Raw genomic sequence first — 24,972 nt, forward strand, 5'->3', positions numbered from 1 at the left:
AAGCTATTATCATTGTGGGTATATATTTAAGAAAAAAATTATTTTAATGGCTTCTTTGTCTTGTATAATCTACTTGAAAGATATTTATGTGGGTTGTATTGAGTTTTATTTTTGTATTTACTGCATTGCTGTCTAATACTAGTGAACTCAAGATCAATGTAAAACAAGTTGTTAATAAGATATGGATATTTTGACTACTTCACGGGATCAATTTTTGAAGTTGTGTCACCCAAAGGAAAACAAACATTCTATTTCAGAAGTGGAAAGTATCTGGTGCGTCTGAGTGAGCTGACGCTCAACTACTTCCTAAGATACCTCAAAGCAAGTGAAAATCCCACTTTACTCCAGGTGAGTCTGAAACTGTGTGCAGTAAAACCCAACCTTTGTTGCGCTTTTAATTGTTTGCAAATGTCATCATCGCCACCACATAAAGTTTCACATCAGCTTTTACATTGAGGTTTTGATGTAAAATGAACTCTCTCTCAGTGATCTTAATGTGTAATTGTTTAATGACATATTGAAAATGACTGTGTATTATACTTATTTAGCAGGCCTATCATTAAGAGGTTATTGATCTGTTGTATTTTAATAAGATAATTTTGCAGTACAGTTGAAGGAGGCGTACAAAATTTTGATATCACATAATACATTTTATTGAATGATATAAGACTCACAAAGTATTGCCATTATCTATTTATCTACCTATCTAGATGCCATGTATTCGATATGGGCTGTCAATTGCCTCTATTAGAATCCAATAATTCTTTTTTTTTTTTTTTTTTTTTTGCTATTAGTTGAAAGTTTGTTGATATCTCATATACTTTTACAGATATTCAACACTTATATTGAAGTTGAAGTTGATGAATCTGGTGCGGGAAGTACTGGCGCTGTTTTCAGAAATCCTGATGCCAATATGTTGGCTTCTGGTAATTTAGTCAATGGACATACACCCGAATCCCTCTCCTCTGAGGCAGCAGCAACAGCTGATGGGATGGATTGTAGTGTAGAGGAACTGAGAAAAGTGAAAGAGGTGATGTCTGCCATCAGAACTGCCCTACCAACACCACCCTCCTTGTGTGTGTACACTGTGTATAATGCGTACAATGGTCTGAGTTGTGCAACTGTGAATAAACAGGGTAGACTGTTATCTTGTGGATTTGAAGACAGTGTTATAAAACTATGGAAATTGACACCTCCAGATCATAATGCAGGTTTGGGAGGGTCAAAGAGAGGGATGGGTCCTAGAGGTGGTATATCCCACACACTGTTAGCTTGTGATGATTCTAGGACTGAAGACGATGAAGAGGGCATGGAGGAAGAGGAGAAAGAGGAAGATGAAATGGCTACAGATGTGCGGAATGGAGGGAGAAGGAGAAATCGGGGAGGTGAATTATTTGCGCTGAGAGGCCATAGTGGACCTGTATTTGATATGGCTTTCACTCACGAGTCAAGTCATTTATTGTCTGTCAGTGAAGATTGTACCATGCGTTTGTGGGATTTAGAGAGTGGTCAGGCAGTGGCATTATATAGAGGACACCATTATCCAGTCTGGTGCTTAGCAGTGTCCCCACTCTCAATGTATGTGGCAACGGGGTCTTACGATAACACTGTCAGAATATGGTGTACAGATGCAACGTATCCGCTGCGGACCCTTACTGGTCACACGCGATCTGTCGATAGTGTAGCCTTCCACCCTAATGGCTCGTACATAGCATCTGGATCGTGTGATCGTGGCATTAGGCTTTGGCAAGTGACTGATGGGGATGTTGCAAGGATTTTGCCTCATCACAAGACTGCTATTAATTCCCTTTCTTTTTCTCCTAATGGCAAGTAAGTAACTTTTGAACAGTAAAGGAATGGTAAAATCTGTTTTGAGGGACTGACTTATTTAGAATATGATTTGAAAATCAGGATTTTTTTTTCCTATGTTTTGATTTTCTATAGATGTACCTTTGAGAAGTAATTCTGAAGTTCATAGTGTTTTTCACTTAGTAATTTGTTTTAAAATGATATGAGTTAAACAATTGATAAAGTTGTATTTTTAATCACTGCACTTCTAATATACCAGTTTATTCCTATGCAAATGCAAACTTCTGAGTCATTTAAATGGGTTACTCCCAATGTCAACCAGACCAATATGGAGCTTGATGCTTTGTGTTTTTTCTTTATAATAACTACTAATTTTGCTTATCAGTGTTAAGTGTTTTTAATGTTAAGTGGACCTGCCCTGGCTGTGATGGTTGCCCTTTCACGAATCTCTCTCCCAGTGGAGAGAGATTGCTCCTGTCACAAGAAACGAGCCAAGAGGGATCATTCCTCTTCCTCATCTTCCAGTGACAGCAAGAAGGTGTAGGCTCTTTTCTACGGTAACCGATATCCCCTACCCTGCTCATTCTTTTCTTGGGCCTTCTGAGGCTCCAGTTATCACGGACAATGGCCATGAATTTATTATTGATGATGATGCTAATTTTGCGAGTGTATTATCAACATGAACAAAGTGATCACAAGTTGATGCTAGAGATGGATCCTTTGGCTATGCCCACTGCGTTCCTTGAGCCCGATGCATTCTCAGTGTCCTTGGTCCCTGATTATTCTGATATGTATAGATCTCCCTTGCCTCCCACTAGTGTTTTGAGTGATGAGTCCTATGTGTAGGAGTTTATGTAGGAGGACTTTTCGCTTTTGGAAGTATCTCTTGTTGAAGCGGCGAAAGTCTCCCCTAGTTCCCGTACACGAACAGCACACCTTAGAGTCAAGACTGCCTTTTTCCCCCTGTACGAAGGCAGCCCGGTTGAAGAATCTAGTTTCTTCACTTGCTTATACCTATTAGCCGGGCTTGCCTTGTACCCCCAAGGGTTCTCAGCATTGCTTTCCTCTAATGAATGCTCAGGACTTGTCCCAGAACTCCCCATCACATAATGTTGGCGTTGGTTGGACTGCTTCGGCAGTGTCCACATCCACAACTGTGTCTAGACCAAGTTGTTCTAATACTGTTGTTTCTTCCCCTTTCAAGCAAACTGCTCAGAAGATGACGGTAGCAACTGCACATTCTTTGATATCGCGTGTTAGTTACATGTCCTGCAGGGCGGCTACGTCCTTAGGCTAACAAGTCTATATACGCCTCTGTTCCTATGAGTGATGACCGTTGAACAAGCCGCCATTTCAACATATGATGGCTATGAAACCATATCACTTGATTCTACATGTTCTGATCATGCTGTCACTGCTCAAGTTCGTAAACGAATGGAACCCCTTGTGATTGTTCCTTTGTCAGATTTGGCTTACTGTCATGTTGCAACAAACCCAAAATCTCAGCTACCTCGTTCTAATCCAATAACTATTTCCCATACGAAGTACAAATCTGTTATTTTACCGCACCATACTTAATCAATTACCTTGCTTATTGTTCATAATACTTAAGATTTTACATGTTCTTTGGAGTAAAAAAAACTTTTTCAAGTATTTTTATTTTTCAGGTTCAGGATAGGAAAAGGGTACCAGAGCCTTTATCCCCTTTTCCCCTGGATGGTCCCATATATACAGTAGATGACTTCCCAGTGACTAAATGGCGTAGATGAGGAGGCACCCTGAGTGGCCTTCCTCGGAGAGATCGCACTTCGCATAGCTCAAGTTGCAAAAAGGACCTCCCTATTACTCCCTTGCAGACCGATAGAGTTAGAGATACTAATGCTTGGAGTAAGCACAACTCCCCTTATTCTCTCTCTATCTTCTATTCTCTCTATTCACAGAATGTTGTTAGATAGAGGAAAGACATTCGAGGAAAGGTGAAGTCTTCTGGCAAACCCCCTAAGGTGAAACTTCCAATTACCCCTAAACAAGAGCCTACCACTGAGACTCATGACCTAATTATTATTGACGACTGTCTGGATAACTCCTTTGCGTACGGGGCACTAGCTCAGCTGATGTAGTCCCCGTCGAGATACCGATGTCTGGCTTGGAAGCTTCTTGCTTTATCAGGATTATGAGCTTAATCTGTTGCTTGGATGGACTAGATGAGCCTCCTCACACTCAAATTGCCAATAAGTGCTTTGTTATTAACACAATCTTTCCTCAATCTCAGAGTATTAAACATGGGTTTGATGTGGCGCTCTCGAATCAAACTCGTGACACACTGGACTAATTTAGTGCACAAGTCTCAGCATCGGAGACCTCGCTCAAAGCGACTAAAGTAGATCCTCTAGTTGCTTCCCTTAGCACAATTGCACTAAAAAGATTTTTATATTCACTCAGGCACTCATCTTAGCCCACTCCCAATTGATACTGATGTTGCCAACCTGGTACCGAGCGTACCTAGTGACAAACTATTTAACCTCCCCTCCATCTTCTCTGGACCCGAGATGTAAAACATGTAGGTTGCAGCTATGTCTGCTGTACAGGCCTGTTTCTGACTGGATCACTGGTCAGAAGCAATGACTCGCTTTGCAGTAACAGAGAACTTGAGTAATGAGGATATCTTGAAGCAATTTGAGGATCTGTCGAGATCTGGACCCAAGGTGCTGTAGTTCCAGCTTCATCAGACAGCCTCTCTATGGGGCAACTGGATCCTTAAAAGATGCGATGCACTAAACTGTTGTCTGTTTGAGGAATTCATACCTGTTAGACTCCCCATATCTTTTTCCTCCTTCAGATGTGGCTTCTGCTATCAAGAGGGCTGAGAAAACAAGTCATATTTGTCTTATGAAGAGAGCTGTTGCACCAAGGATGCCCACCCTAAGGGAACTTGCCTTTTAAACAGACAAAACTGCAAAGGCACCTTCTTCATTTTATGGACTTCCAACAGCCTAAGAGACAAGATCCTCAGCCCACTTTTCGCTGTAGAGGACACACCTCAGGGCAAAGGAATTGTGGCCATAGGGGCTCCCAATAGGGAGAGCAAATTCCCTGGCTTACCACAAGTTGGGGGATGCTTACAAAGCCATTAGCATAAGTGACAGTTCTTCAGGGCTAATCCTTGTACCATAGAAGTTCTACATTCATGGTATTGTGTACCATTTATAGACTTTCCACTCCCTCTGACTCTGACAGTCTGACCATTTTGTTTGAGATAATCTGTAAAGTTTCTCTTACAAGAGGAAGTATTAAAGATGTTGGCTAAAGGAACTGTAGAGGAAATCGTGGACAACTCCCCAGCTGTGCTCAGCAATCTCTTAAGTAGAGAAGCTGATGGGAGGTTGGAGACCTCTCATAGACTTGTCTCATTTGACCCTGTTTGTTTTACAAATGAGGTTTAAAAGGGAGATTCCGGCCACTGTTCTTCTAGTCATCAGGAAGAACGTCTTCCTGTTGACCATAGATGTGAAAGACGTGTACTTTCAGGTCCCCATCAATCCAGGATCAAGGAACTACCTGATGTTTTCCTTCAGAGACAGGATCTTTCACTTTAAGGTGTTATGCTCTGTCCTTCCCTCAGCACCTTAGGTCTATACCAGGATCTTTTCCCTTGTCTCAGCATGGGCTCATGCCATGGGGCTCATCTTCTGAGATATCTGGATGACTGGCTTCTCCTGGCAGTCTTGAGCCTTGATTATAAAGCACAGAGGTCTTCTCAACTTCTGCAAGGAGCTGGGAATTCTGCTGAACCCAGAGAAGTCCAGCCTCCTCCTTCAACAGAACATCAGATATATAGGCATGGAAATCGACTTGGCCCAGGGCAGAATATTTTCATCTGCCGACAGAGTATTAAGATTCAGAAAAATTATAGAAACCCTCTTGAAAGGGGAATTGCTCCCTGCACGCTCTTGGTAGAAGCTTCTGGAACACCTCACCTTCTTGGAGAAGCTGGTCCCCCTTTCAGTGAGGTTCTTGCCTGGGAAGATGAATGTCATTGCGGACCATCTGAGTTGACCAGGGACGACAGTTGGTTACTAATGATCTTTGCTTCCTCTAGTGGTGAAGAGTCTTTTGAATTTGTGGGGTTCCCTGTCACTAGACATGTTTGCCACTCACCTGAATGCCAAGCTCCCCTGAAGTCCTGAACCCAGCGGCAGTAATGGAAGATGCCTTCTGGTAGCCGTGGCATGGCCTAAACATTTACGCCTTTCCACCATTCTGTCTGATTCGTCAGAATTTGAGCATGCCGAGAGGTCAGAGTAATTCTAGTAGCCCCAAATTGGCCAAAGGCTGAGAGGTATCCAGACCTCCTGGACCTTTTTTCAGAAAGTCCGAGAAAACTCCCAGAATGGCCAAACCTTATGCTCCAACCGCATGTAAGAATGTTACGAGGTGGTTTACTGCCTACGGGACTAACTGCTTAACAACTTTTCGAATACAGTACCTCCAAAAGTCATCAGCAGCAGTTCACTAAGCCAAGTGGGTAACCTTTGTACTAGGGGGAATATTGTTCCACTCAAGCTACTGTTCCCCTGATGGCTGACTTTTTAGTATTCCTGAGGAATGAGAAATCCCTTTCAGTCACTGCTGTGAAGAGGTAGCACTCGTCTTTGAGCTAGGTTTTCAAACTAAAAGGGCTTGATCTCTCTTTTTCATGGGAACTTTCGGCTCTCGGTTGAAGTTTTGTACAGACTTGCCCTCCTCGGGAACTCGAGCCTCCCTCTTACATTGTGATGAAATTACTAAGGTCCCTGAAGATACCCCCCTATGAGCCCATGCATAAAGCTCTGGACAGGGATCTTACCCTGAAGACTGTCTTTCTCCATGCTTTAACATCAGACAAGAGAGGTAGCATATTACAGTACATGGTCTGTCCTACTTACTGTCGCATTCCAAAGGATGGGAAGAACTATCTTTTTCCTTCATTCCCGAGTTTATGGCTAAAACAAAATCCGGTTATTACTGGTCATAGATTTGACTTTCACAATATTGATTCTCAAAGAGGCAACTGATGACCTGAAAAATCTGTTACTGTCCCGTAAGAGCATTCAGAAAATATCGAAAGAGAACTGTCTCTTTTAGTCCTAAAAATTCTGAACTTATTTGTGAGCATGGGCTGTTCCAAAAAGAAAATTTCTAAGAATACAATTTCCTTTAGTTTTGTGAAGCCATTATGAGATAATATAAATCCTTACGGGAAGCGTTGCCAAGGCCCCCCCCCCCCCCCTCTAAAGCACATGAAGTACACAGTCTTGCTGTAACCTTAGCATTTTGCAAGAATAAATCGATAGCCCAAGGTCTTAGTACAGGTGTCTGGAGAAGGCAGAATACCTTCACAGGTCAGTACCTGAAAGATTGTACTCACAGATCCTTGGAAATTTTTTCTTTAGGTCCTATTGTTGCAGTTCAGCAAATAATTTAGCTTAGGCTCTTGTGGGACCCCAAATCCTTTATCACGGCATCAGTTATTTTATGCATTATGAGGGTATAAAATGTTTATCAAGTCTGAATGTACTCGCAAGAGGGTTCATGGAGCATTTGCTGGATCATGCAGGTGAGAATAAGTTTCTAATTATGAATGTTTATTCTCATATATTGATATTTTGATCCCTAATTTCATATAGCTTCATTTCTTAGTCTGAACCTAGAAGGTATAGACACTACAACCTCGCCTCTTCACGAGCTGATTGGACTGTCGTCACCAACTTACCTTTGACTTTTGCATAAAGCTTGGCTTTAATGTTGTGATTGTCCTAGAGCGAGTGAATTCCTCTTAACAGAGACTTTCTCCCACCTAAGGAAGACTCCCATTTAAATGACTCAGAAGTTTGTATCCCTTTAAAAATAAACTACAAATTTTAAGATCATTTTTTTTTTCCATAGCTATACAAACCTGAGTCATTTAAGCGAAGGTCCTGCCTCAACCACAAAACAAGTCTTTGGATAGGATAGAAGTGGATCTTGCATCACAGCAGCATGTAATGCTGCCCGGTGGTAGAGTTGGCAGATAACCTATTACGGTTACAATTAAACCCTGTTTTTTTTTTCTTTTTTTGTCAGGTCGTAGAAAACTGACATTGGGTGTAAACTCATTTAAATGACTTTGTACAGTATAGCTAGGAAAAATACAAAATTTGTAGTATTTATATCAGTCCTAATAGAATGCAAATGACTATAAATTAACATTGTTGTGAGGCAAGTTTCCAAACTTCAAATCTATTTCACCTAGATTGTATTTTTAATTTTGTACATTCTATGTAAAAGAAATATTTGCTGTTTTAAAGAAAACATATTTTGTTTACTGTATTTTGGCGAAATTGCAGTTTGAGTAAAAATCATCTCTACCAATGCCATAGAATGTTATGAGCCCAATGTTTACGAGGGAATTCATCGTACTGTATAATGTAAATGATTAGATAACCAAAGATATTAAGAAAGCATAGTTATAGATTAATATAAGAACTAAAAAATTAGGCAAATGGGAGAAGATTAGAGTTATATATCATAAAGATTTATTCTCATAATGATCAAATGTACTCTAGAGTTAAAAGTACAGAGAGAAAATGTCAAAAACATTATTTTGGAACAATGAGGACCAAGACTAAGTATCTGTTAGAGGCTTAAGGCCATCATTTAGGTCACCGTCACCGCTTTACCAAATCACAATCTGTACTGTATAGATAAAATCATTTGCAGAGATAGGAGAAAAAAATTATGTGTAGGGCCAATGCTTAAAATTATTACTAAATTTTCTTATTTTCTTAATGGTGTGCTTTATTCGTCAAATATGTAATTGAAAAGTGTACATAAGGCTTTCTAGTTTATCATGAATTCGTAGCTTTGAAGTCTAGTTCATTTTCTTTCCCAAATTCTTTATTTATATCTTTTATTAGTATATTTTTAACATCAGTGTCATTAGTTTTCAAAGGTACGGTATTTATTAACAGACATTTTGTAATGGTTACCATTCCAGCTCACATATGAATATTTTCAGGTATCTTGCATCGGGCGGTGAAGATGGAACTGTTGCTGTTTGGGACCTGGCAGGGGGCCGAGTTTTGACAGAACTCTTTGGCGGTACCCAAGCTACTGCGGGTGTCCCGGGGGTAGCAACACCTCACATGGACTCAGTGGTGGATCTCAGCTGGTCAACAGACTCGTCTCTATTAATGTCTGCTTCAAGTGATGGATGTGTACGCACAAGTCAGCTTAAGCAAGGAATAACAAGGCAAGTATATACAGTACCTTATATTCTATATTGTGCTAAGTTTTATTTTTGTTATTTTCTATACTATACATTAATTTGATAAAGTACTAGCATTGTATCTTATAATGATTGTCAAACATAAAAAATCGCAGAGTTATAGATTTTTGATTCGTACTGAATATACATATTGATTACTTGAAACCTAATACGATTCACTAGAGCACATGACTGGAAATGAATGGAAACGTAGACGTTGGTGCTATTCCCATAGCCAGATGATTGAAATAATTGTATGTTTCAGCACTAATGCAAACCTTTCGCTCTTTACAGTGGATATTATTTCGGCGAACATTGAAACATAGCCAAAAGACCTTTTAACAAGTACAGTATAATCACCCGCCACTAATTAACATGGGGGTAGACCAGCCACCCCGCTCGCACAATCACCAGTGAAATGACATCACTTTTTATTTTGGCTCGGTGGAGAATGGATGTCTGTCGTTCTCTCCCTTTAAACTTTATTTGTTCCGTAACCGAAATACAAACCACGCCATTTACATAGGGTTTACTTTCGGCCTAGCTGAAAATGACGAGCCATTAGATTTTAACGAGGGTTAACTACCCCCGCGCTAGTTAGCAAGGGGGTAGGGGAAGGGGTAGCTTGCTACCCCTCCCCCCCACACACCAGTGAATTGTCTCACTTCTCTTTTGGCTCGGACGATGAGCAGACGTGTCTGTCTTTCGTCCTCGCTTTTGACAGCCTTAATCTGTTTTTTTTTTTCTTCAGCTTTGTGTGTTTGGAAGTTGGCCTCTACCTTCATCGCAATTATGCGCAAGTGCCCTGGACTCTCCGGCCGCCCCTGTGGAACTTTCATGTCGGCGGTCGAGACGGATCCCCACACCCTTTGCCCGCAGTGTCGAGGTCAACGGTGTGCTAGAGACTTAACTTGTAGTGAGTGCAGGGAGTGGTCTACCTCCCAGTGGGAGAGGTTTGCCAGGCGGCGTAAGAAGAAGTCCAAAGGAGACCTTTCTCCTTCAAGGGCTGCCTTGAAGAAGGAAGGCTCCAAGGACTCTTCTTCCGCCGCTCGAACCTCCTCCGAAGCTCCCACTCGGTCGGTCTCTCGTGAGAGGCCATCGAGTGGTAGCGTAGGCCATTGTTCTGTTTCCCGACCTCGGGGTGCGGGAGAGGGCGTTGCCTCCCATAGCGGGGCAGCTCCCCCTCCTCCTCCGGGGGAGGATTTTGATTCTCATTACGATGATAACCATGCTGTGTCTAATGATGATCTCTTTCAGCTTTGGGCTTCCTTGGGGCTTAAGGGCTTGCCCACCAAGGAAGCCCTGTTTGACCTGATCCAGTTGGGGGCTGCTGTCAAGCAATCGCCGGTAATAGCAGAGGTAGACCCTCTGTCTATTGTCGACATGGTTGTGGCAGAGGCTTCTGACGGGTCTGGTCAAACCTCTGCTGCTGTTGCGGACGTTGCTGAAGGCTCAGCCTTCCCTTCCGAACATCCTTCGAGGGGGAAGTTGAGTCCCACGGTCTCTCCTGCGGGTGCGTCTCCTCCTCGGGGGAGCGCACTGACAGAGACTCCTCTTCGGAGGACCGACGATGTGGATGCCCTTCCTCGAGGTCGCCGTCGCCGTAAGGCTCGTCCTCCTCTTCGCCGTAGGGGCCTTCCTTCTCCCTACGAGGGAGTTAAGAGGTGCCTCTTTGGGTCGTCTTCACCGCCGCCTTCCCCTGCAGAGGATTCTTCTCGTCGGGAGCAGACCGTAGTAGCCACGTCCTTGGACCTCTCCGCAGATCGCTCACGATCTCCTACGCCTGCCAGACCTTCCAGTCCTTCCGGCCTACCTTCGCCCCTGGATGCAGATGCGCAGCAGGCGCCTTCTCACCCTGTCACCCGACGGGCACCAGTCCCTTCGGGGCAAAGGGATGTCTCCCACGGTGTGGGTAAATCCCTTGCGCGTCAGGTTTACCCTGCGTGCTCAGCTGCGCGTTTGCGCGCAGTAGCGCACATGCGCTCTCCTGAGCTGCAGCCTTCAGACTCGCCTCGCCAGCGCTCTCCTGCTCGTCAACGCTCTCCTGTTCGCCAGCCCTCGCCTGCTCGCCAGCTCTCTCCTGCTCGCCAGCGCTCCCCTGTTCGCCAGCGCTCCCTTGCTAGCCATCAGTGCCCTTCTGTTCCTGGCGCGCCATCGGTCTCCTGAGCGCCCAAGATCTCCTGCTCGTCAGCGCGCACCTGCGCACCTTGTTCCTGATGCGCGCCAACGCTCTCCCACGCGCCCTAGATCTTCGGATCTGGACGCAGGCAAGGACCTTACTCCTTCGCCTCGCCCTCGCGGTCCTGTGCGCCCATCTTCGCCTGCGCAACAGCGTGCACGCACTCCGGTGCACACTTCAAGAGTACCTGCACGCTCGCGCGCCCACGAGTCTTCTTCTGAGCCCAACCGCGAGCGTTCGCCCTTGCGCTTTTCCTCGCCATCTGATCCTGCTCCCCAGCTGACTGCACGCCAACGATCTCCTGAGCGCCCGCGCGATCCTTCGCCTGTGCGCAAGCGCTCGCGCTCATGACTCGGATTGTCACAGGTCTCCGACGCGCATACGCGGTCGATCACCTGCACGCACTACGTGCCATCGTTCGCCAACGCGCCATCACGTGCCAATGCGCCATCGCTCTCCGACGCGCCAGCGTTCGCCAACGCGCCATCGCTCGCCCACTCGCCATCGCTCGCCATCGCTCGCCCACGCCCCATCGATCTCCAGTGCGCCGTCGATCTCCTGCACTTCATCGTTCTCCTGACCGACAGCGCTCTCCTCTACCCTCGCACGCTCAGTTGCCTGCGCGCGCCCCTTCACCTGCGCGCCAACGCGCCCCCTCACCAGCGCGCCCTTGCGCCCGCTCGCATTTATCTCCGCGCGACTGCGCGCCCACGCTCCAGCAGCCGGCCGCGCGCGACCCTCTGAATACTCCATCGCGCCAGCACCATTGCGACCCCCGCAGCTCGTGCCTACGACAGGGACGCGTACTTCCAGATCGCCATCAGGATCGCCACTGCGCAAGCGCAGGGCTCTCACCCAGGACCAGGAAGAGTCACCGGAGAGGTCCAGGCAACATTCTTCCCTTTCTTCTTTTCAGGTAGGCCCCGTTGCGTCCACTCTGAAGGATCAGGAGATCCCCTTCCCTCCAGCGGGGATTACTGACACTGCGTCCGTCATCCGTCAGTCTTGGTTTGGTCACCTGATGAAAGCGGTGGTGCAGGCTGTGAAGCCGGCCCTCGCTGATCTGGGACTCAGACCAAAGACAGACTCGCCCCCGCTGAAGAGAAGGAGAGGAGTGGACTTCCTGGTGACTTCTCCCTGGGAGAAGTTGGCTCCTAAGAGGTCCGTTGGGAAGGCTCCATCCCCTTCGTGGTCGTTTTCTCCTTCTCCTGTGGACGAAGCCTTTCCGTCCTCAGGAGAGTCCAGCGAGATGAGGGCCTCTCCCACGGCACCAATGGGGGGAACCCCACCTCCAGGAAGAGAAATGTCTCGCGTGAAAGGTACCTTTCAGAGCTCTTTGCTGGAGTCCTGTATCCCGCCCAGGAGGGAACCCAAGGACTCAAAGACGATTCCTAAGTCGTCTTCACGGATCCGTCCAGAGCCAACCAGACCCCGGGAGAACGTCCACGTGTTTCCCCAAGAAGAGCCTCTGGGGACGGGAGACATAGCTGCCAGTCTACATGGAGGAGAGCAGCATGAGTCTAAGCATGCCTTCTGGCAGGTCTTGAATCTGATGAGGCAACTCAACAGGTTCAAGGACCCGGAGATCGCCCCTCGCAAAGGCAAGGATACGGTTCTAGACCAAGTCTGTGAACCCAGAAACCCCCAAGGGCCAGTGCAGCTTTGCCTTGGTCCCAGGGGTTGAAGAGTGCCAGAGACAAGGTCGAAGCCCAGCTCTCGGAACTCGACTCCTCCAGCCGTTCTTCTGCCGGGAACAAACTCCTCGTTTACAGCAGAGGAGGTATTTTGAGATCATGGGGGAGTCCAGTGTAGCTCTTCCCCTCCACAACTCGGTGGAAGAGCTCACAAGGGGAACTCCTCTTGAGAAGCTCTCCTCCCGGCAGGTGACATTCTCGGCTTCGGAGATCCTTAGCCAGGAGAAGGTCGCGAAGTGTGCCATGCAGGCCACTTCGTGGCTGGACGTCTGGCTGGGTTCTCTGGGCATCCTATTGCGCTCCGAGGACTTGTCTAAGGAGAGCAATAGGAAGGCCCTGGAGACCTTCCTCCTCTCAGGCACTCGCTCCATCGAGTTCCTGGCCCACCAGGTTACCAACCTGTGGGCCAACTCGATCTTAAAGCGACGCGATGCGATGACCGAGAAGTTTCATCCGAAGGTCCCCGCCGTGGATGTCTGCAGGCTCAGACACTCCTCCATCCTTGGAGGAAGCTTGTTTGAGCCCAAGGATGTAGAACGCACAGCTGAGAGGTGGAGGAAGTCGAATCATGTTTCGCTCCTCCAAAGGGCCCTCACATCTCGGCCCTGCAAGCCTCCAGCTCCACAACAGCATCAACAGCAGCCTCGCAGGACACCGAAGCAGGCTCCGGCAGCTAAGACGAAGGTGTCTAAGCCCCAGCCCTTTCCTGTCAAGGACAAGAGGGGTGGAAAGTCCTCCAGGGGAGGCAGGAATCCTAGAGGGAGCGGCCGTGGCCGTAAACGCTAGGATTGGCAGTCTCCCTGCGTGTCCACCTGCGGGGGGATGCCTACAAAGTTGCGTGCACAGGTGGCAGCAACATGGGGCCGATTCCTGGACGGTCTCTGTGATCGGCCAAGGATATCGCGTCCCATTCACAACATCTCAACCTCCCCTGACAGCGAATCCAGTGTCGTTGAGCTCTTATGCCATGGGATTGGCAAAGGGGCTAGCCCTTCGGGCAGAAGTCGAGACCATGCTCAAGAAGGATGCTCTCCAAGAGGTCGTCGACGGCTCCCCAGGCTTCTTCAGTCGACTCTTTCTTGTAAAGAAGGCGTCTGGAGGCTGGAGACCCGTCATCGATCTTTCAGCTCTGAACAAGTTTGTCAAACAAACTTCGTTCAGCATGGAGACAGCGGACACGGTCAGACTTGCAGTGAGACCAAAAGACTTCATGTGCACACTGGATCTGAAGGACCCGTACTTCCAGATCCCTATCCATCCGTCTTCCAGGAAGTACTTGAGATTCAGCCTAGACAGCAAGACCTATCAGTTCAAGGTACTGTGCTCCGGTCTCTCCACAGCACCTCAGGTGTTCACCAGAGCGTTCACCCTGATTTCGTCGTGGGCGCACAGGAACGGCATCCGTCTCCTCTGATATCTGGACGACTGGCAGATCCTGGCAGACTCAAAGTCGACCCTTCTTCGACACCGAGACAGGCTTCTGGGACTTTGCCAAGATCTGGGGATCATGGTAAATCTCGAGAAGTCCTCTCTGCAGCCGACCCAATGACTGGTATATCTAGGCATGTTATTATACACCAATCTCCACAAAGCCTTTCCATCAGACGACAGGATAGCAAGGCTGAGGAGGCTTGCAGAGCCCTTCCTCAGGCGAGAAGAGCTTCCAGCCCAATCATGGTTATGTCTTTTAGGTCACCTAGCCTCCCTGGCCCGTCTGGTCCCGAACGGCCGTCTCAGGATGAGATCCCTGCAATGGCGGCTCAAGTCCCGGCGGAATCAGGGCACCGATTCCCCGGACTCTCTGGTCCCTATAGGACCCACGGAACAGGCGGACCTGCGGTGATGGCTGATCGACGAAAACCTACGAAAGGGAGTGGATCTTCTCGTCCTCCCCCCGGAATTGACACTGTTTTCGGATGCGTCAAAAGAAGGGTGGGGGGCGCACATTCTGAACCAGAGGGTCTCAGGCCTTTGGTCAGAATCAGAAAAGTACCTACACATCAACCTGCTAGAGATGAAGGCCGTGTATCTGGCCCTTCAACAGTTCCAACGGACCCTGGCGGGCCACTCCGTGGTGGTGATGAGCGATAACACCACGGTAGTGGCTTATATCAACAAGCAGGGAGGTACCTTTTCACAACAGCTATCGAATCTTGCAGTAGAGATTCTGAGGTGGTCCGAAGTCCACTCGATAACACTATCAGCTCGCTTCATTCCTGGCAAGAGGAATATGCTCGCCGACAGTCTGAGCAGAGCTTCACAGATAGTGAGTACCGAGTGGTCTTTGGATCCTCAGATAGCCAATAAAGTCCTGACTTAGTGGAGTTCCCCGACAGTGGACATGTTCGCGACGGCCTTGAATTTCAAGCTGCCTCTGTACTGCTCCCCAGTCCCGGACCCCAAGGCTCTCTGGCAAGATGCCTTCCAACAACTGTGGGACAACATCGACGTGTACGCCTTCCCACCGTTTTGTCTGATGAGAAGGGTGCTCAACAGGACCAGACTATCGGTCAACCTGTCTATGACCTTAATAGCTCCGCTATGGCATCACGCGGAATGGTTCCCGGACCTTCTGCAACTCCTAACGGAATCTCCGAGAGAACTTCCCCCACGACACGAGCTACTCAGACAACCACATTGCAACATCTTCCACAAAGCCGTAGCCTCGCTTCGGCTTCACGCCTGGAGACTATCCAGCGTCTCCTCACGGAGAGAGGCTTTTCGCAGCAAGTTGCGGAAAGAATGTCTCGACACCTGCGGAAGTCCTCCGCGGGAGTCTACCAGGCGAAGTGGAGAGTCTTATGTGGTTGGTGTAGTGGGAGGGGTATCTCTCCACTTGATGCCACTATTACAGCAATAGCGGAGTTCCTCGTGTATTTGCGGGAGGAAATGCGCCTTTCGGTCTCGGCGGTGAAAGGCTATCGCTCAGCCTTAAGCCTGGCCTTTAGGCTGAAAGGAGTGGACATTTCTTCATCGCTAGAACTCTCTTTACTCATACGTAGCTATGAGCTTACCTCCCCTCAGTCGGAAGTGAGACCTCCTCCATGGAACGTGGTTCGGGTCCTCAGGGCTCTGAAGAGACCCCCCTTCGAACCATTACGCCAGGCCTCTGATCGCCACCTGACTTGGAAGACGGCTTTCCTACTCGCGTTGGCCTCTGCCAAACGAGTTAGTGAACTTCATGGTCTCTCATACGACATCGCCCATTCAAGGGGATGGGGGAAGGTAACGTTCAGGTTCGTCCTTGAGTTTCTTGCCAAGATTCAGAACCCTGGAGTGCCGGACCCACGGTTCGACTCCTTCAGGGTCACGAGTCTCCGTTCCATAACAAGTGACCCAGACCATCTGCTATTATGCCCAGTGAGGAGTCTGAGGCGTTACTTGAAGAGAACAGCTGCAGTTCGTCCCCGCGTGCAAGCGTTGTTCGTAAGCACGGGAAGGACTAAGAGGAGGGTCACCAAGAACACCATCTCGGCCTGGATTCGAAGGGTTATCCATCATGCCTTGAATCCTGACCCGCCTCCGTCACGTCGCCCTAGAGCACACGATGTCAGGGGCATCGCTATGTCCCTGGCCTTTAAGAGAAACTTCTCTTTGACGCAGGTGCTACAAGCTGGGGTCTGGAAGCGTCAAACGACCTTCACAGCCCACTACCTGCAGGACGTGACCCACAGGAGCCTCAATACTTTTTCTATCAGCCCCGTGGTGGCTGCACAACAGCTGGTCTAACCTGAGGCTCCTTATTGGACAGGTAGCAGAAGATTGAGGGCATTGTTACCCGGTCTCAGTCGCCGTGAATGAAAGAGTATGTCTGGCCCTTACTTTTTTCTTCATCCTCCCCTCTCTTGGGGAAAGCAGCATCCTGGTCTCTGCATAGCTGACCTCAACCTCTGCAGGTAAACCATGCTCCCTTGTGTTCCTAGTATTAAGTTAATACTGTCGCGTCCCCCATACCTTGACGAGGTGGTATTGGGAACGTCCTAGCCTAGAATTCTATCTAAAGGACTCCAGGTCAACTTCCTAGGACGAGTCACACTCTATTCCTCCACACACAAGCTTATGTGGGCCACACGTTCCTTGCAGAGCAAGGAACTTGTGAGGTGCAGGGACTCTTTTTCTCGAGTGCTGCTCACTCGGATTCTGAGTCCCCGGGTAAAGCCAAAGCCAGTAAGGCTGGGGACTTTCCACCCTTCCTAAGGGGTAAGTCACCCTATGTAAATAGCGTGGTTTGTATTTCGGTTACGGAACAAATGACAAATTCGGAGATAATTTGTATTTTTCCTAACCATACAAACCTTAGCTATATACACATATTTGCCTGCCAGCCCTGTCCCCCAAGACAAGTCCTACCTCTAAGTGAAGTGAGACAATTCACCAGTGTGTGGGGGGGGAGGGGTAGCAAGCTATCCCTTCCCCTACCCCCTTGCTAACTAGCGGGGGGGGGAGGGGGGTAGTTATCCCTCATTAAAATCTATGGCTCGTCATTTTCAGCTACGCCGAAAGTAAACCCTATGTAAATAGCTAAGGCTTGTATGGTTAGGAAAAATACAAATTATCCCCGAATTTGTCATTTTTGTTCCTATGAATATATACTGGCTGAAAACTTTCATTCTTTTTCTCTTTCAGAGTGTTCACTGTTAAATTCCTTATGCAGATTTGTCCTGGTTTAGAGTGTCGCCGCTGCGGCACCTACATATTGGCCCTTTACCCTGCGTGCAGAGGACAGAACTACACACAGGAGTTACCTTGTGAGGAGTGCAGGGAGTGGTCATCCTCCCAATGTATCTTCGCTCAGCGCAGTGAGCTCTGAAGAGCCAGTGGTCAAAAACATCTGACCTCCCTGCAACCCTGCTGTCAGTGCCCCAGGGGTTAGTGACATTATTATTATTAAAAGGAGGAGATTAACCAGCCCAATGCGTCAAACTCGACTTACAGAGCTGGCCATGGAGGAGGTAGTGACAAATCTCCAATGGTGGTTGGGATAGGAGAACTTGTTAGTAGGAACATCCATTCGGGTCTCTCTCCCAAAGTACCTTCTATACTAGGATGCTTCACGCCAGGTCCTAGTGCACTCACATAGGAAGAGAGCAGTTTTCAGGTCTGTGGTCTCAGGAAAACAAAGCCTTTTTCACTTCAACTACCTAGAAACAAATATGAGAGCATATAAATCCTCAGGGGAATCTTCGGCATGGACCTCCTCCCAAGAGCGAATGCTGTCCGTGGTCGTGCTGCAACTCTGGTGATCCGCAAGAAACACTCCACTTCTCAGTGACTGAATGCCAACTACACGGTAGTGACCTACATCTCCAAACGGTGGGACAGTCTCCCTCTTTCTATGCCAACTAGCAGTGGAGATCCATCATTGGGTACGAGACAATGCAGTGTCCCTCTCTGCGAGGTTTATCCCCAGGAAATGGAATGTCATTGCAGACCATCTGAGTGACCAGGGATGACGACTTGTTCCGGATGGTCTTTACTTTTCTTAGTAACAAAGAGTCTTATGACTTTTTGGGGTTCCCTGTTACTAGACCAGTTCACCACTTACCTAGACACCAAACTCACGGTATATTGCTCTCAAGTTCCAGACCCAGCGGCAGCAAAGGAAAATGCCTTCCAGCACCTGAAGCATGGACTAGACTTGTACGCCTTTCTGCCGTTCTGTTTGGTTGGTCAGCTCCTGAACAGAGTCCAAACATCCCGAGAAGTCAGAGTAATGCTAGTTCAGTAACCCTAAAGTGGCCAACAGCAGAGTAGTATCCGTACCTGCTGGCAGTTCTCACGGAAATCCCAAGAGAACTCCCAGAATGGCCAAACCTACTACGTCAACCATATGATTGGAGACTATCCAGCATCTCCTCCGAAAGAGAGAGTTTCGGAGACATACTGCTAAACAACTTTCCGGATACCTCTGAAAGTCGTCTGCAGCAGTCCATCAAAACAATTGGAAAATATTCTGTGGTTGGTGTTGTAGGGGGAATATTGCTCCACTCAAGGCCACTGTTCCCCTGATTACCTACTTTTTAGTGTTCCTTAGGGATAAGAAATCACTTTGTCACTGCGGTGAAGGGCTACCGCTCAACTTTGAGCCAGGTTTTCAAACAGAAAAGGACTTGATCTCTCTTCTTCATGGGAAATTTTTGCTCTCATTAAAACTTTGAACACACACGACCCTTTGGAACTCAAGCTCCCTTCCTGGGATGTGATAAAGGTTCTTAGGTCCTTGAAAAGAACCCCCTTTGAACCCATGCAGAAAGCTTTAGGTAGGGAACTACCCTAAAGGATGCCTTTCTCTTTGTCGTAGCTCTGTTCTGAAAAGAACAGCCTATCTTAAGACCCAAGATTCCAAACTTTATCGTGAGCACAGGCCATTCCAAGAAAAAGGTATTTAAAAATTCAGTTTCCTTTTGGCTAAGAGAAACAATTACGAGAGCATATAAATCCTCAGGGGAAAAATCGTCAGTGATCCCCCTAAAGCACATGATGTCCTTGGTCTTGCTGCAACCCTGGCAATCTGCAAGAGCCACTCAGTAGCCTAAGTTCTCAGTGTTGTTGTCTGGAAAAGACCAAACACTTTCATGGGTCACTACCTGAAAGATTGTTCTCACAGATCTTTAATCACTTTTTCTTTAAGCCCTATTGTTGTAGCTCAACAAATAGTCTAGCTTAAGCTCTTATGAGACTCCTAATTCTTTATATAGGCATCGGTTATTCTCAACAATATAAGGGTATGAAATTTTGATCAATTCTGATTGTACTCACAAGATGTATTTGGAGTACTTGCTTGGATTACACACTTATGCAGATAAGAATAACATGTTCTCATTTATAAATGATTATATTTGTTACATAAAAATTGTTTGATGCTTGATTTTCATATGGCTTTATCTTTGTCTTAAACTGGACTTAAAGAATTGGACACTACAACACTCACACTGTACAAGCTGGTTGGACTGTCTTTACATATCCACTTTTGACTTTTGCTCATGCGTACATGCACAGTACTTGTAAATGTTTTAGCGAGAATGAACACCTCTTCACAGAGACTTAAGGAAGACTTCTATTTAAATGATTCAGAAGTTTGTATTTACATAGGAATAAACTACGAATTTTAAAAACATTTTTTTTTCCTAGCTATGCAAACCTGAGTCATTTAACCAAAGGTTCCACCTCAACCACCCCACAAGTCTTTGATCAGAATAAAGTGAAGCCTACTGGCAACCAAATATAACACTGCCCAGCAGTGGGGTTGCTAGGTAACCAATCATGATGCAACCAAACTTTTTCCTTTATTATTGAACTAGAAATAACCAATTTAGATGACTCAGGTTTTTATAGCTAGGAAAAATACAAAGTTTTAAGATATACAGTATTTTATCTAAAGTTTTATATGGATGTGAAATATAGTCTTCAGCTTCCTTACCAAGTTGAAGATTTCAGATTCCAGTCATGCTGGCATCAGATTAGCTACTGGTGCTTTTAGGTCATCCCCCATCCCTATTCTTTTAGTTGATGCTGGTGAGTGGCCTGAACTTACTGTACTGTATATCATCAGTCTACTGTGATTAGATATTAGTATAGGTTACAGAGGCTTCCTAATTCACTGTCCTTTCAAACTGCTATTAAAGAGTATTTCTTTCTATACTATGAGGGTCACTCTGCATCCCCAAAGACTTATGGATTTAGAATGAAACCACTCTTAAATAGCTTGAATTTTTCCAGGAGGAGGGGGTACTACCTTTTAGGCTATCAGTCACTCCTCCCTGAAAACTTTCAGAGATCTCCCTCTGTGATAATTTTGCTGGCTCTAAAGGTAGGAGGGTAAAGGATGAAAAGTGATCTACCTTTTTAGAACACAACAAAACAGTGATAGAGGATTTATATTTACCGACAGCTCCAAATCCAGTGCTGGTGTTGGATCTGTGGTGTACAATTCTTGTTTTAATTTTAAATGTGAATTCCCTTTAGCTCATCTATCTTTACAGCAGTGCTGTATAGTATCCTGACTGCTATGAAAAAAATAGCAGTAATGAACGAGGGTAATTTTACCATTTTTAGTGATGCAAAAAGTGTATTGCAGGAATTGAGTTTTTAATCCAATCAATCCTTTAGTTTTAAAATTTTTAGAGTGGCTGTATATGTGTTACATTACTGGCAAGAAAGTTGAGCCTTGCTGGATTCCAGCTCTTGTGGTTGTGCCAGGAAATGAAGTGGCAGTAGACAAATTATTTCTTGGAAGTTATCTTCCATGTAATGACTTTTTGCCTCAAAAAAAATCTCTTAGTGATATTTGGCAACATTATTGGAATTCTGTTGATCAGAATAAAGTAAAGGATATTGAAAATGCTATACCTCCATGGAAATGTGGTAATATGCCTAGAAGGTAGGAAACTGCTTTGTCGCCTTAGAATTGGGCACACGTTTAATACACGAGTTCTCGATGACTGGGAGGTGCCAACCATTGTGTGATAATTGCTGAGTTCCCCTGACTGTTAGGCATTTACTGATTGAATGTGGATATCAGAGAATGGTTCTTCTGAAGCTCATAATGAGGATAGCTGGTACATCCTCACCAATTTTCTTGGAGAATAAGTTTTGTATGATACCAGTGGCATTTTAAGTTTGTATTGGAAGCTGTCCTTTCTACTTGTTTTTTAATGATATATGGAATTTTAATGGTTTCATTCTTATTTATTTATTCTATTTTTTTATCTAAGTTATTAATTCTTTATTAATCATACTTCAATTAGCATCAGTGACCTTTAATATTATGTTGCCAGATAATTACCAATCATTCATTCTTTGCCAGGAGAAGCACCTCTCAGTCACTGCAGGGCTATCACTCGGGTCTGAGCCAGGTTCTCAGACTGAAGGTTTTGCACATTTCCTCACTGTGGGAATTATCCATGCTCATAAGGAGCTTCAAACAGTTTTATCCTCTGAAGGAACTTTGACCTCCTGAATGGAACTACTGTACATGGAAGTTTTTAGATTGTTTAAGAGACCTCCTTACAATCCTATGTAGGAGGCTTCAGACCGTGATTTGCCTCTAAAGACTGTATTCTTGATTGCCTTGGCCTCGATGAAGAGAGCCGGCGAGTTGAACAGCATTTCTTAAGCTGTTGGTCATGCTGATGCTGAAAAGGAAGTCTCTTTTTCATTTGTTCCAGCAATCCAGGATTCCAGGTTTGAGATCATCTCCATCTCCTCTCTTAAAAACTAACTAGCAATGGAGACAACCTTCCTCTACATTGTGAGGGTGTTGTGATGCTATCTCAGAACTCAGCAGTTCAGATCTGAGCACCAGAGGCTGTTTGTAAGCTCTGGGAAGGTAAAGAAACTAATCTCCAGGAATTCCTTCTGACTTTGTGAAATCATTGGGCTCTCATACTCCAAGATGAAGTGCAAGAAAGTGAACTTTTGAGGACGCTGGCTTACAAAGTCAGAAGTATCGGTTCTACCTTAGCATTCAGGAAGAATCTATCGGTGGCACAGGTCATGGAGGTCGGAGTCTGTAAATGCCAGATGACCTTCACTGCCTACTATCCCCAAGAATATGCACACAGGCCCTTGAATAGCAAAGCCAGCTCTACCACAGGCCATGCAGCATCTCATCTTTGCAGTTACAACATAACCTAGAGTGAAAGACAAGAATGACAGGCAATTCTTCCGTTCTTCTTCTCATCTCTTGGGGTACAGGATTTGTGCCATTATGTTGTGTTACGGGACACTAGCTGCAGGTAGCTATTCATCTGAAGTACTTCCCTCATCCTCTGAGCAAGGCAGCCAATGGAAGTTGTAGTGGTTTGCGGACTGTGGCCAGAGGTAGCACCCAAACTGCCTAGTGTTGGAATGCCGACCACAACCCAACGTTCACTACAGTGGAATACCCAAAAATCTAGATAACAGGTCAAGAGAACGGAGCACTGGGCACCACCCCTTGATTTATACTGGGCAAGGGGACCCAGCTAGAATCTTACTTCCTTCTTAACTTCCCTTTCATTGGGCTAGCTGGATAGAAGTACAATATAAGAACATTAGGTGAAAGGGACAAATTGTTTGTACTGATAACAGGACACAGTGTGGGAGAAAAAAATTATGATAAATAACTTATTAGAAAGATTTAAAAGAAACAACTGCTACTAAGAAATAAAACAGTGGCTGAGAAGGGGACACATTGGTATAAGGAACTGGAATGAAATGCTGTCTTCATAAAAACAAGCAAAAAATATTTATTTGAAAAAGAAAAAACTGTTAGGATTACATGATCATTGTTTTGTCAATTCAAATAAGCAAATAAAGGCAAAATTAGCATCCCTTTACGCTCCAGCCTCAAGATAAAGAAAAAAAAATTAATAATAAAAAGATGAACTATTCACATGCTGGCCACTCATAAGTTTTCCAAACAATATCAAATCAACCATCCATAAGAAAATATAAAACTGTGAAAATACTGTACTGCAATAATTTTCCCTAAATCAATACTGTCCTTATCAATATCCAGTCCACCATTAGGCTGCAAAGTTACTTAAAAATTCTTAAATTCTGAACAGTCTGGCCGCATACGATGCTGTGCGGGTCTCTGTGGGCTTATGATAGCAATGTCTAGAAAGTCTCCAATTGTAAACCTGCACTGTAATAAGGTTTCGTTGTCATTGAAACTTTTCTGATCAACACCAGTAGCTTAAATCTCTCATTCTTGGAAGGGGTTTTGATAATTCTGGAACAATTCAGACTAAACTTGAACACAGTCTCATTCCATTTCAATGGCTACTGTGAATTATTAATGTCTACGACACAATCTCATATAACGAGATTCTTCCGCGTTACTTCGCACATTGAACCTGACTTTACATTCTTCCTTTATGTCAGAAAGACTAACAAATTTTTTTCAGTCGTAAGTGATACACAATATGTCATGGTTATTCTACACCCATAAAAATGGATAAGAGGCTAGAACAATTCTAATAATCTTCCGAGGCCCCTCTTGATTGAATGTTTGTCACCAGGCTGACTAACAATATAAACAGGTGCAGGATGATGCATAATTATTTTCACTTGTGCCTTGGCTTGACTCAAATTCTAGTTGCCTCTCCAAACCCTACAGGGAGTAGGGCGTGCTGCAAAAAGAAAATATCGTTAAACAAGTTGGAGGACCAAAAATATAACAGGTAACACATATGTAATGAAAAAATGAAAAATAAGTTGTATTTTTTCTTAACGATACTATTAATTTTTCCACTAAGTCTTGTATACAGTTTCTTTGATTATATACACTGAACATCATATCCTGTAGGATAAAGATTTTTCAGCAACTTAATTTTTATGGTAATGGCCTAACCTAACTCCTGTTGCATCCTAGGAAGTTAGGGGGTTGACAGGAGTCTTGACTTTTGTTCCTCCTTAAGACCAAAGTTCATTGACAGGCCAGTTAACCAAACCAGTTTTGTTCATAGTGGCTTTCTCCACCCTTAGGATAAGTCTCCTTTTATAAGTCAATGGTTTGTATTATGTGCAGGAACAAATCACATTTTTCAATATTAATCTTACCCGATAATCATGTAGCTGTCAACTCCGTTGCCCGACAGAATTCTACGGAAGGGATACGCCAGCGATCGCTATACAAGAGGGGGGTGTACTCACAAGCGCCACCTGTGGCCAGGTACTGCAGTACTTCTTGTTGACACCACCTCAATTTTTCCTCTGTCGTGCCTCCGGCTAGACCTACATGGATACGCTGTTGATTCTGGAGTTTTTTGCTCACGATTTGGTGATGTATTTGCTCTAGAGTTTAGCTTTCGCTATTCAGGAAGTTTTATCATTAGCTTAGCTAGCTTTTGGAATTAATTTGATTAATTATGGTGACGAAGAGAGTATGAACTCTCTTTCACTTTTAAATGGCCGACCCTTCCCTTAGACGGAAGTGTTGGTGTCTAAGAGAGTATAGACTCTCTTTCTTAATTTTGCTTAACAAAAGTTATAGATTTATTTTATATCTCTCCGCCTTT

General features: G+C 45.4%; 1 protein-coding gene across 1 annotated transcript in view; it reads left to right on the forward strand.

Annotated features, from left to right (window-relative positions):
* LOC137658736 (TAF5-like RNA polymerase II p300/CBP-associated factor-associated factor 65 kDa subunit 5L) overlaps positions 1–24,972 on the forward strand; it is a 115,712-nt gene that overhangs the window by 72,766 nt on the left and 17,974 nt on the right. Inside the window, exons 5-7 of the mRNA XM_068393752.1 lie at positions 258–348; positions 830–1,830; positions 8,846–9,079. Of these exons, the coding sequence (XP_068249853.1) occupies positions 258–348; positions 830–1,830; positions 8,846–9,079 (1,326 nt within the window). The remainder of the gene's footprint in view (positions 1–257; positions 349–829; positions 1,831–8,845; positions 9,080–24,972) is intronic.

This window comes from Palaemon carinicauda, chromosome 19, assembly GCF_036898095.1.
Source record: "Palaemon carinicauda isolate YSFRI2023 chromosome 19, ASM3689809v2, whole genome shotgun sequence".
Classification (NCBI taxonomy): domain Eukaryota; kingdom Metazoa; phylum Arthropoda; class Malacostraca; order Decapoda; family Palaemonidae; genus Palaemon; species Palaemon carinicauda.